Source organism: Orcinus orca, chromosome 12, assembly GCF_937001465.1.
Source record: "Orcinus orca chromosome 12, mOrcOrc1.1, whole genome shotgun sequence".
Classification (NCBI taxonomy): domain Eukaryota; kingdom Metazoa; phylum Chordata; class Mammalia; order Artiodactyla; family Delphinidae; genus Orcinus; species Orcinus orca.
The window spans coordinates 13,128,594-13,141,344 of record NC_064570.1 but is presented as its reverse complement, the minus strand read 5'-3'; the positions used below and the strand labels follow the sequence as shown (position 1 = coordinate 13,141,344).

Sequence of the window (12,751 nt, the reverse complement as noted above, 5' to 3'; positions counted from 1 at the left end):
GAAGATTTACATTTAAGATTGTCCAGGTAAAATTACATGGTCCTCCTTTACCATAAAATCGAGACAATTTTATTTTACCTCTGAATCACAATCATCAGAAAGAGTTTTTCTTAAAATATTTAAATTTTCTGATTTAGATTGAGAATTTTGAATTTTTTCACATTAAATTGTAAAATATTTTAAGAGTTTGTGTATCCTCTCTTCTCACTGAGGGAAAAAAACCCATGTACTACACTGATTTCAACATAAAATTGAACATCATAGTACATTTATTTTTTTAAGTTAAAACCTAACATTTTCTAACTAACCTTCAAGATCACTTACAACTGATTTATTAAGAGATCACAGTCGTCGTAAATTCTTCTTGCTTTTCTTAGTACCAGGCAAAGGACCCATTTTATAACTGGCTTTTAGGGGCTTGCCATTTGAACAGTCTTCAGTGGTATGATAATTACACAGGCACCTTGTGCAATAATCAAATCCACAGCCTTCTCCTTTACAGGTCGCCCGTTGTAAATAACAATCGTATTTTGCAGGTGAATTACAGCGAATACAGGCTTTGAGGCTCTCATTCTTTTTCAAAGTTCTGGCAGCCTAGAAAGAAGAAAATCCATAAACAAATTTTAGTAAGGACTGAATGTAATTTAGTTACTCAAAACAAGTGCACCTCTGTGCCTTCCCCAATACATGTATAAAGCACTAATGTCACAACTCCCGCCTTTAAGGAGCTTTCTGTTCAACAGGTGAGAAACCACTGTCAACTGATCCAGTGGCTATTTCCTAATGCTACAAACATGCTCTTATTCATAAATGCTACTCACACATCAATGCAGAACTTAAACGTCACCTTTTCTGTGAAATCTTCCTGGAGTCACTCAGGAGTTGGTTGCTCCTTCACCTCTAGTTCTACTTTTCTAAAAACACCTATCACATTATATGGCATTTATCTTTATATTGCTATGAAGGTTACCATGTTTCCATATCTATGCAGTGCCTGATAAAATTGACTTCTTGCTTAGCTCTCTTCATCAGTTATTAAAGGCAGTAATTGTGAAACGTAGTATTTAACAGTTTTGTAAATAAAACTTCAAAATCAAGGTTTTTCCTTATTCTCTTTGTGTTTCCAAATTAGATCTCAACAACATTGAACTGTCATAAACAATGCCAAATGATATCTATTATTTTCGGCCTAGAAAGACATCTCTGTGTACTTCCCTAATTTGATTAGTTGAGTTATAAATGGTTTTCTTACTCTAAATCCTTTTAACAATAAATGTCCCATATGTTTCTAATTTATTAATAAACAAAAAATTACCTCAGAGAATTCACTATGTCGACTGTAAGTAGAACCTTTCTGATCACCTGGATCAGGTAACTTGGTTCGAGCTTCTTTTTTGGGGAGAGTCTGGGTGGCTGACTTTTGCACAGATACTAATGGGGTTCTGAATAAAACATAGTCTCTGGTTGAAGCGTGTGGTGAAAACTTAATGTTCTTTTCCTAATAAAAAAAAAAGTTTTAATAGGATTAAAAAATATTCTCCTATATTCTCAACAATCAGGAATTTTTATTATGTTTATACATGTTGTACATGTAAAAGGGGCAAATGAGAATATAAAGGATTTATTCCTGCATCCAAATTACCTGCATGTGCTTAAACACAGCCACCCACAAATATTCACACATTTAAGGCCTAACAACTAAGCTGTTGAGTGAAACTGCAAATCAGAAATTGTGAGAAAGCGCTTTACACTCTTAGTATGTAGCATTTAATACATGATTTATAAAGCACTACCACTAGAACAAAAGGTCATTCTCCCCATCCACCAGTAGATGGCAACAGTCACTGTTTAAGTGTCCCCTCAGTGCTATGAATGGATCCAAAACAATCTTTTGGAATAGAAAAGTTTCCATTAACACCAGCTTATACATAAAGAAACTGAACTTGGAGAATTTAAGCAATGCTTGTCTAAATCTATACAGCTAGTAAGCAGCAGCACCAAAATCTGGACCTAAGTCGGCCAACTCCTAGGCCTGAAATTTTAATCATGTGTTGATCTTTATTCTCAGAAACATCTCCGAAGTTACTAAGTATTTGGTAAAGTAAATGAATTCCTTTCCTGCATTAAGAATCTTCAATATGTAGATAATTACTGTTTATTTGTTAACGCTAAACTACAAATGGCAACCAAGCTATATGGTCAACTCTCACTGAGATCTGAGTAGTTTTCCCTTTATCTTCGGACATTTCCTTTCATGGAGAACCCAAGAAATAAACGACTGGGTTGGGATCCCATCCCCTTTATCTTTGAATTATTTTAATGAGTTATGAATGTAAAGGATTTCCAGATCATCTGTTATCCTTGCTATTTCCCCCTCCAATTTCAAAGGTAAAGAGCACTAGCTGTTATATTTTAAAATTAAAACAGCTGCAAGACTTACGGTAATTCTTTGTATTGCTTTATTGTACAATTGCAATGCCCCCTTATCATCTTCTAGAATCTTCTTCCAAGTTGTGCTCACTTTAGACACACTGGAAAAGTAAATGATTATAAAGGAAACAATTAAAGCACCACAAAGAGCTAAGATGACTATATTACAGAAACATTAACAGTGCAAAAAAGAAATTTCTATTAGCAGTGCTTCTCAAACCCGGCTATACATTAGAATTGCCTGAGGTACGCACTTAAGATTTAAGGATGGGGCTTCCCTGGTGGCGCAGTGGTTGCGATTCCGCCTGCCGACGCAGGGGACACGGGCTCGTGCCCCGGTCCAGGAAGATTCCACATGCCCCGGAGCAGCTGGGCCCGTGAACCATGGCCACTGAGCCTGCGCGTCCGGAGCCTGTGCTCCGCAACGGGAGAGGCCACAACAGTGAGAAAGATTTAAGGATGGCCCATGCCTAGTCACTTGGGTTTAACTGATCTAAAATGGGGGCCAGGGCGCTGTATTTATTTAAAAGCTCGCCATCAAGTAATCCTAAGTGGATCCAGGCTTAAGAACCACTACACTTTGTACTTCATTTTTTCACAATATCCACAAATATCAAATAAGAAGCCCCACTGTATATATGGCACCATCTTGGTTATTTATTAACATTAGACAAATTTCAAAGAACTTGAGGACACACTGCTATTAGTAGAAATCAATTTAAAAACTCCATTTTGCTAACAAAAATTTTGTGAGGTTGACTATCCCTCAAGAAGCTAGCCAATAATAAAAATCAATCCTTACTTATGTCTGTTTTGCTTCACCTATATTTCATGGACCAGTGTAAAGTAACACAAAGAGTACCTCTAAAAAATTTTTCAAAAAGCCAAAAATGAACTCAGTTGAGCTGGAAGCAATCTAATCCAATAGTCTGGATAATCATCTTAATTCTCAGTTACCTCATCCTAACAGGTTTTCTTTGGTGGAATGCGAAAGGGTAGTCAGTCTAAGGTTTCTAAGAAATAGTAATAATCAGACCCATTTGTGGGTTTCTGTATTTTCATCACTCTCAAATTTGAAAATGGCCTAAAAAGAACAGAAATTATTTCATACTTTCAAGTGTGACAAAAATCATAATGCCTATTGGACCTGTACACCAGACCTAGGCTCTTGTTTGTTAAGACTAAAAGATGGAGTTTACCTATGAACAATTTCAGAACCAAAAGGAACAAAGATCCCAATCTCACAGAAATAGTTTTCTAATAGCATAAATATGAAATTTGAAATAACTGGATTAAATGCATACTTTAAAAATTATCTTTCTTTCCTCCTAGTGACACATAAGTAGTAAAATACCAGCAACCAGACAAAAGTCATCACTTCAATTAAAAACAGTGCACGACTACCGTACTATGTCTTTGCATGAGTTGGTGGTACTGAGCCATCTAACAAAAATGTTCATGGATTATATTAATGACCACAAAGCAACAATACTTACTTGATTAAGTCCATATCACTGAGCTGTGTCAAAATATTTCCTAAGAGATGTTTGAGTCCCCTTCGAAAGAGTTCACTGAGAATATCTACACAGTCTAGGCCCATTTTCCTGCCAATTATATTCTGTAGTCTAAAATTTCCACTGGATATAAATTCCTTGAGCTTCTCCCAATCTATTTTAGGATTTCGTTTACAATTTTTTTTTAATGTTGAACAAACCACTTTTTCAAAATGAAGAGCCGGCAGCAAGTTTTTGTTGGGATATTGGTCTGGGCTTTGTGTCCGTAGCAGGCAAGATTGTGGACTGTCACTGAAATTTTCCACCAGGGGAAGGCTACTGTCTTCATGTTCATTGAGGCCACTTTGCTGGGAAAATGAAGAGTAGCCACTGTCTTCATAAGGTCCGCTGGTCTCTAGTTCTTCTATGTCATTTGAACTATTAAGTGTTTGCTGTACATGTAGATTTTCCTTATTATGCAAGGGCTTACTCTCAGTTTCAAGTTCTACAATCCTGGGGCTCACAATCGGTGACCCAATATCTGATAACCTTTCATAGTCTTTAATGAAGTCTTTATAAGAACCTTCCAAATTCGCAGTAGTGTAGGAACCTTGTCTTCTACTGTCATCAGGCTTTACCGGTTTAATTCCAGAATGAACATGGTTATAGTTAAAATCACACTTCATTTTGACAGAGACAGTGGAACTTTCTTCTTTACAACCTACAAAAAGAACATAACATATTTACTTCCTAATGGCAAAATTTCCACATATCCCTACTTCTAAATTTGGGATATAGAGACTTAATTACTTTGCATTCTCTCAGCACTGGGTACTGCCTATGTAGCTGTGAAATTGTCCAAGTTTAATATGAGAAAACATTACTAAAACCTTATAAAAGTATATACATCTTACTCTTGAGGGGGTACCTTCAGTACAGACTGCTTTTAAATCTGGATAACTCTACATTCTGACTTTTAGAGTCATATCTGAGTGGAAAGTAGTGACAAAAGGGACTATTTAATAAATATCTGTGCTTATGGAACAAATAAGGAAATGTGATGCACCATGAGCGGGGTATGAGATAAGAAATATCCTTATAGAAATCAAATATTTCTAGAGAAATATGGTCGAGACAATGGAGGAGGGGAATGCCAAAATAGTTTTAATAAAAGTAGCAAAAAAATTTGTATATTTAAATGTTAGTCTAGCAATTATTATAAGCCTTACAATAATGAATCAAGAAATCTATAGGTAGCTTGGAGAAAGGACTGAAAAGGCAATAAATTTAATCATTGGAATGTTAACCATACTACTGAGTTTTTGGGCCAGATAATTTTGCTGGGGGCTGTCCTGTACACTGTAGTATGTTTAGCAATTTTTAGCCATTTGATGCCATTAGCAGCCACTATTCCCCAGTCAGGACAATAAAAAATGTCTCCAGTAACCACTTATTGGAGTGTGGGGAAGCCAGCAGAGGCCAAATTTCCCCCATTCCTTAGGTGAGAACCACTGCTTTAAAGGATGATTAGAATTTCTGTCAGGCAGTAGAGACTGGGAAGGAATGGGTTCAAGAAAATTGCTTAGCATTTCTGAAGGCAGAGTATATGGATGGTATGCGCTTCTAATGTACTCCCCCATCTACTATACCCCCTGCAAACCAATCACAGGTAGGTAAAAATTTACCCTATAAGTAAACGTAGGTACGTAAGTACAGCATCTGTTCATATTAATTTTACTGTTTTTACTTAGAACCTCCAAGTACTAAAGGACACCTTGATAGCAAGTAACCTTGTAGGTAGAGACACTCTTTTAATTAGGTTTAAACTAAGAGTTCAGGGGCATAAAAGTAAATAAACCCCCAATTAACCCTAACTCTAGAACAAATTATACTGAGTGGTTCTCTTCTACTCAGAAGAGTAAAAAATTCCAAGAGATTTTTATTTTTGCCTCAAGTAAAGAATTAAGTATGATTTACACAAGACTACATTTTATCTGAGAGGGTAAAAAAGAAGCCACCAACAAAGACACACCTTTTACTTTGTTTAGTTGCCTAAAGGGAAGAGGCCTGAAACTGTACTTCAGAAACTCAAAATTCTTTTCAAAAGCATTCTTCCTCTGCTGTCTTTAGAACTTAGTTACTGGGAGACTATCCTATAGAACCCCTTTCATCCAACATTGTTCTTTGGATATGGACAGTTCTTTAAATTTAGAGCTAATAATGATTCAACTACCTTATTAAGTGTTTAGAAGTTAATTTCAAGTGTGTTTCCAAACACTTGGTTCTCACAACCTTTTGAGGTAGAATGGAGAGGCATTATTATTTACAGTTAAGAACACTGAAGCTTATCTAAGTAACTTGCCTAAGATTTGACAGGTAGTTAAGAGGGACAGATTATTCTTCACTGTAAATTCACTGTTCCATCCATTATCTCACCTGGGAAGTAAGATGAAGAGCATTAAAAAAAAAAGCATAAAAGTATAGACTTATGGACTTTGGGTTATAATTTAATACTACATTATTTACATTGTTGCTCAAATTGTTCCAGCTTTTGCCATTCTAAGTTCATGTTCATTTGACATTCCTTACTTTTTGGCACTAAACAAGATGCTCCACGATCATCTTGTATTTTTCCTGTTCCAGCCAGAAAATCTGTTATTTCTCCAAGGAACTTTGGTTCCTTTCATTGGTTCCAAAATCTGGATGCTGGTTGTAGATTTAGAGTGTGAAGTTTATACTGCAAAATAAACTGAATACCATCTTTTATTTAAAAAAGGAAGCTGAAAGACTGTAAAAAGCTAATTCCATGTTTTTTAACTAGTTCAGTGCTTCCCCATGACCAAGCCAAATGCCCCTAAACAATTTGCGAAATGTAATTGATCTGATATTACCCTGGAAGGAAAAAAAAGTATCACACGGTTCTGTGATCTCTTGACTCAGATAGATGAGGGTTAAGAGTCTAGTTCTGCCACTTCATTCATTTATCCAATGCCTCTTTAGTGACAGGGTGTGGAGTAGAAAAGAAACTAGTCATGCAAAATCATTTGGAGGTGAAATCCTGACATCTGAAAGCCTTGTGAAAAACCAGACAGAGGTGGACACTGGAAGGACAAGTGTTGAGCTTTCAAGGAAGAGGAAGGCCTGCAGGGCTGTGACTTTGTGAGCTAGGGGAAGAATTGCTTGAAAATGAAAGTTGGAGAGGTACAGTATGCTCTATAGGATTTTTAGGGTATACTGGCTTTTATTTAGTGTAAAAAAGAGCCTTTGAGGGGTTCTAAGTAGAGACATTTGGTTTACATCAAAAAAAAAAAAAAAGATGGGCAACTGTGGAAAATGGATAGTAGGAAGATTCAAGTGAAAGCAGGGAGGCTAGTTGGCGGTGCCTATCACAGGAGTTCAGAGAGTTGGGTACCTGAGACTCGGATGGCCACAGCGGAAATAAAGATAACTGGATAGATCTGAGATCTTTTTAGAAGGATAAAGTCAACAGAGGTTGGGGATGTCCTGTATTAGATGTGGATGATGAAGGAAAGGGGAGTAAAGAATACCCTGGGGTTTAAATCTTGAGCATCTCAGGTACAAAAAACTAACAACAAACAAACAAAAAACTAAGCAAGCTTCCTCATTTATAAAATGCAGGTAAGAAAACCAGCCAAACTGGATTAAATGTATGGAAGAGTCCCTGTCACTTACAGTTTAATAAATAAAACTTATTTTCACCATATTATTTTTGTAAGCCAAATCCCTTCATATTCTTTATACTGTAAATCACGAACATTTTAAAAGTAACAAAATGCATTCTACACAGACCTATGCATTTCAGATTATTATATACTTTCCCTAGGAATCATATCCGACTTCAAATGAAAATCCTTGCTCAGCCTTTTGACTAGTTTTGTAACCTAGAACGCTGAATTAGTCTTTCAGTTTCTTTAAAATGGAAATACTAATGTCTACCTCAGAGTTGATAACATTCTTAAAACCTTAGTTACCCACTCAACAATCCAATCACGAGAAAGTGGTATGATAGTTAACCGTACAAAGTTTGACCTTCCATTTGACCTTCCAATGTAGATGTGACGTGTCATATTACAGTAGTTAAAAAGATTACAGTGCTTGGAATTAAAAATCTTTCCCACTATCCCAATGCTAAATAATCAAGTTCTACAATCTCCAATACCTATAAGATAACCAGCATGTGCCCAACACTAATTAGGCATGGCAAGTCCTTAAAAATTTAAGAGAGCCCCAAGGCCTGCCGCCATCAACTACAAATCAGCCATAATCCCCGAGAGAAAATTTTAGAAAAGCCTACTTTCAGAAGTAATGGAATGCAACAGATTTTTAATTTCATTTCCTCAAATTTGTAAATATGGAAAAAAAATCCAGGGACCAGCAAATATTCTCGTGAGGGGCAAGGTAGTAAAGACAACTGGAAATAAGCAACCAAAAATACCCCTTCTTAGAGCCACCAAGCTTCAGAATTTCACAGAGGGGCTCAAGATTCAGGGTTTTCTAGAAACAGACTTAACCTGTTAAAATATTTTTTGAGTTTTCTACATTCCTTTTCTAAAGAAAGGGGCACTTTTCAGTGATGACCAAATATACAATATCAAGTTGCTAATTTCTAAAATTCTTGGTCATTTCTGAGGTAAAATGAATGCATCTGGATCTCTTTTAGGAGACAGCAACAAAGAGGATAAAAAAGTCAGCGTTTATCTGAGTGCCTTCCATTCCACCCAAGAGGTGGAATAAAAGACTGGTTCCTCAGGAGCGCGGGGAAAAAAGATAACTGATTCTTCACTTCTCAAATCTGCTTCCCAAATTCTTCAAGACCGTCTCAATTTGGACAAATTCAGGGTTTTGTATTAAAAAGTGCCTTTCTTCCTCCCTCCGACTCCAGGCCTTGAGACTGAGTCACTGGGTAAAGGGAAAAAAGGAGAAACTGAACATTTTTGGTTGGACGTCCCAGCAGAGCCTGGCCCGATGAGGGGGCCCTGCATTTGGCGGGATTGGGTTGGGGGGAACCCTGGAAATCCCGAGGGGTCGGAGGGGTGGCCCTCAGGGCGCGGGCCGGCGGAGGAGGCGGGAGATAACAGCGAGCACGATCTCCCGCGCCCGCCAGGAAGGCTGAGGTGACGAAAACCGGGGGGAACTGACTTCCGACCCGGGGGTGCGGGGCACACGGGGAAACGGGGCACAGAAGCGGGGGTCGGGCCACTGGTCGGAGGCTACGGGCCACCGGCTCGCGGGCCCTGTCAGAGCCGCAGCCCCGGGGTGGGGGAGGGGAAGGAGGGGCGTCTGGCGCCCGGGCCGGCGGGGTGGAGGTCGGTGGCCCTGCGCGAGGAGAGAGGGCCATCGGGGAGGCCGCGACCCGCACCTCCTCGGGAGCAGGCGCCCAGCTACGCGTGCACGGCGGGACCCGGGCCCGCCGTCCCGCCTCGGCACCTCTTCCCCTCCCCGGACCCCTGCCTTCTCCCTCCCGGTCCCGGGACCCCCCGCCGCCGCTGCCGCCGCCGGCCGCCCGAGGCCCAGCGACGGGCCCCACGGCCGGATTCGGGAGCGCGTCGGGTCCGGGGCGCTGTCCCCCGTCTTCCCCCCTCACTGGGCACCCCTCCTGGAAGGCGCACCCCGCTCGCACTCTCTCCTCTCACCCACCGTCCAAGGAGCGAGGGCGCCCGGCGGCTGTCAGGACGCCGTAGCTGCAGCGGCAGGAACCGGAGGGCGGCCGTGGGGAACAGCTGCAGGGGCACCGGCTCATGCCAGGGCAAGTGGGTTCCGCCTCAGGTGAGGGAGCTGCGCCCGCGGCAGAGAAACGGGCCACCCGCTCCTCAGCTCTAGCTTCTAAAAGGCGCCAGCTGGTACTTTTAAAATCTTTGAATTTGGTGCCCAAATCCGCACGGCCCAATGGGGCGCGCCGCTCGCACGCGCGCTCCAATGGGAAGGCGGCGGGAGGGGGTGCCCTCACCCACGCCCAATTGGAGGCTGCCGAGGCGGGGCCGGGCCGCCAGGCCCAACCTCCTTCTTCCCCGGCGGCTCCGCGCGTCCGGAAAGATGCTGAGGCAGGGGGCGGGACCTCGGAGCGCAGGGAGACCACTGCCGGGCCGCACGTGGAGGGAGCCTACCACGCATGCGCGCTCCCGCCACGCTTCCCTTCGGCGTCTGGAGAACGGGCCTCCTGCGGGTCCTAATTTCATCCTGAAGGCAGCTTCGGCTTCTGTCTGAAGATCTCCGCTGGGTAGAAAGGGTAGCCGACTTTCTCCGGTCATCTCACAAGCGGGAGTTTGGTGAGTAGCCACTGTGGTCGTTCGGGAATGCAGACTTTCCGGAAGAGGAGCCCTCCCCCAGCCCTACTTAGCCCGCCTCTCTAGGATTTAGGCGCGCTCCTCTCTCCTCCTAGTTTCGCCCCACCCCCGGCTCAGCGCTTTCGCGCAGGCGCTTGTGGCGGGCGGTAGCTGTGCTGTTGGCGGGTTGGCGCTTGCGCGCTGGGGTCCCCCGCGTTTCTGTTTGGGGGGCGGAGAGCTTGGGGCCGCGGTGGGTGGGGCCGCGTCCCTCCAGGCACATGGAGCTGGTCCCGCTGACGTGGTGCGGGGAGACCTGGGCCCGCATCTCCCAGGAGCCTTCCGGAGGGGCTGAGGCTGGGACAGTCACTTCTTCTTGTAAGCGTGTTGTTATTTTCAACCACTGTTCCCCCGCCACCACTGCTTTGTTACGGACGTTTAGCTTATTAAATCTACTGTACTCGCACACAGTAGTCCTTGCTCTAGAATGAATGAATCAATCAGTCATCCTGCCCTGGGAGTTCCCATTTCCACACCCTGGAACCGAAGGCTCTTGGCCTGATTTTCTAGTGATGGAGGAAACGGAGGAAGTATTAATTGTTAAGTCTTCTATGACAAGTTGTACCGTACAGTTTGTCATGCTGAACTTTTCATTCTTTGAATGTGTACTTTAAGTGGTGACGTTGCAGTCCCCTGACCCAGCTTTTGGTCACAACACAGTGACGCTACAGGAGGTGAGCTCCCCAGAGTCCGAATCCCTGTCTTTGGCAGTTTTCCCTCTTTCTTTTGCTTTTCTGCAGCCCCGGGGAGAGTTAATAGTTGGCTTGTGGTAAGCGCTCAAATTGTGGTCAAGTCCTGCGTGAAGCAGGGCCGGGATCAGGATGAATCATGCAAGTGCTGAGTGGATCCTGTCTTTAGGTAAAATTTTCGATAGTTCATGTTTTTTTGAGTTTATTTTTCAGAATGTTGCATTAAATTAGTATTTTTCTGGGTTGCTGAAATTTTTGGCATCCCCTTAAATTTTTGCACCTGAGTCATGTCTCTCACCTGGCCCTGGTGCTAGGTCCTGCAGACATAGGGTTGAAAAGACAAAAAGTCCTGTTCTTCAGGGAGTTTACTTTCTAATGGGAAAGAAATTCGCAATTAACAATTTCATTGAATGAAAGAGGAATATAAAACAACATAAGGGGGTAGGGAATGGGCAGTAGGGGCAGGGTTAAGGACTTTGGGTGGTCAGGAAGGTTTCTGAGGCTTTGGACCAAGATCCGAATGTTCAGCTGGCAATGCAGAGATCTGCATAGTAAGCAGAGGAAAGAGACTGAAGGCGCATAGCTTCTTCCAGGGCTAGAAGGAAGTCTAGAGCCTACAGAGCAAAAGACTGTAGGAGGTGAGGTCAGATAGGTAGAAGCCAGATCCTGTAGGACTTGGTTAACTGTTGGAGGAATGTTAGCAACGGAGTGATTTGTTGAATGAATATTAAAGCGATGGTAGCTTTTTTATCTACTAGGCACTTTGTAAAATTAGCCTTTAATTCTCCCAATAACCTTAGGGTTTTCATTTTCTGATTGTGCTTAAAAGTGTAAGTTCATTCCCACAGAACCACCAGTCTTAGGATAAGTCCACATACTTTCCTCTTTCCTCTGTGTTATACTGAGGAGTAATAGTACTTGTGGGAGGCTTGATTGCTTATAAGTACGTTTTCATATTACTTTCCCATTTGACCTCAGAGATCATCTTTATTCACCTTTTTTATTTTTAGATGCAAATATGTGAAATTTGAGGGGAGGGGGGTTCTCATTAAATTAATTGAGCACCTGGACTACAACCTTTGAATCTTAACCACAGCTTAAAAGGTATGCTCCAGCAGTTATTTTTAAAACTTATTTTCAGAAAAAGGCTAAGATATTGGAAAAACTAAAATTACCATTGTAATATAAGGTAATATAAAGAGTGAAGCATGTTTTATTGCATGCTGGAATAGTTTGTTAGTTTTTTTCTTTAGGCTTATTAAATTACTTAATATTGATTTTAACTATTAGAGCTTTAATTATGTTGAAATATTATTCTTAACTGAGAGTTAACTTTTAACTTTTTCAGTAGGTTCATGAGCGCCTGTTAGTTTCATTTTTAGTGAGAAATTTAGAAAGGGCTATTCTGAATTTTACTCGATGTCAACAGATATATGTACCTCTTTTTTCCTACAGATCAGTATCAATCAGAATTGCTGAGTTTTTAGGTGCAAAATGAAGCGCAGAGAGAATTGCCCTTATTCTCACCAAATCCTTATTGCAGATCTACAGCATGCAAGACATCCTGGAAATGTCTGGAAATAATTGGGATGTGGTACCTGCCCCTTTGCTTCCTATCTGGGCCAGCCACCTAATAGACGTAGATGCTTAGTAAATAATCTTTGAATAAAAAGCATCATGAGTACAGGGGGGAGGAGATAAGGTGTACAAAATACAGCTGTGAACACTGGATGAGTCAAATATGTCTAGTTACCGTGGGAATTTTTATAGAACAGCGGAGTTACTGCTGTATGCCAGG

General features: G+C 41.6%; 1 protein-coding gene across 5 annotated transcripts; it reads right to left on the bottom strand.

Moving 5' to 3' along the window:
- Positions 1-280: 280 nt before the first annotated feature.
- On the bottom strand, positions 281-10,180 carry FBXO5 (F-box protein 5). Of its 5 annotated transcripts, XM_033404622.2 has the most exons (6): positions 9,582-10,060; positions 6,513-6,672; positions 3,927-4,644; positions 2,441-2,531; positions 1,316-1,498; positions 281-594 (listed from the first exon to the last, which is right to left on the bottom strand). In XM_033404622.2, exons 3-6 carry the CDS (start codon positions 4,607-4,609, stop codon positions 343-345), a joined length of 1,209 nt encoding a protein of 402 aa, XP_033260513.1. In that variant the 5' UTR covers positions 4,610-4,644; positions 6,513-6,672; positions 9,582-10,060; the 3' UTR covers positions 281-342. The 5 variants fall into 5 exon arrangements, with proteins under 5 accessions (XP_033260513.1, XP_033260505.1, XP_004263750.1 ...); XM_033404614.2 differs by lacking the exon at positions 6,513-6,672 and having other exon boundaries at positions 10,049-10,180; XM_004263702.3 differs by lacking the exon at positions 6,513-6,672.
- Between the last annotated feature and the right edge of the window lie 2,571 nt (positions 10,181-12,751).

Excerpts from the sequence above, each read along its gene's own strand:
- FBXO5 (XM_004263702.3), bottom strand. The coding sequence starts at position 9,684 with ATGAGCCGGTGCCCCTGCAGCTGTTCCCCACGGCCGCCCTCCGGTTCC. Across the intron at positions 4,645-9,581 it reads GCGCCCTCGCTCCTTGGACG|GTTGTAAAGAAGAAAGTTCC; the intron begins GTGGGTGAGAGG and ends TTCTTTTTGTAG. Across the intron at positions 2,532-3,926 it reads AGTGATATGGACTTAATCAA|TGTGTCTAAAGTGAGCACAA; the intron begins GTAAGTATTGTT and ends TTACTTTTCCAG.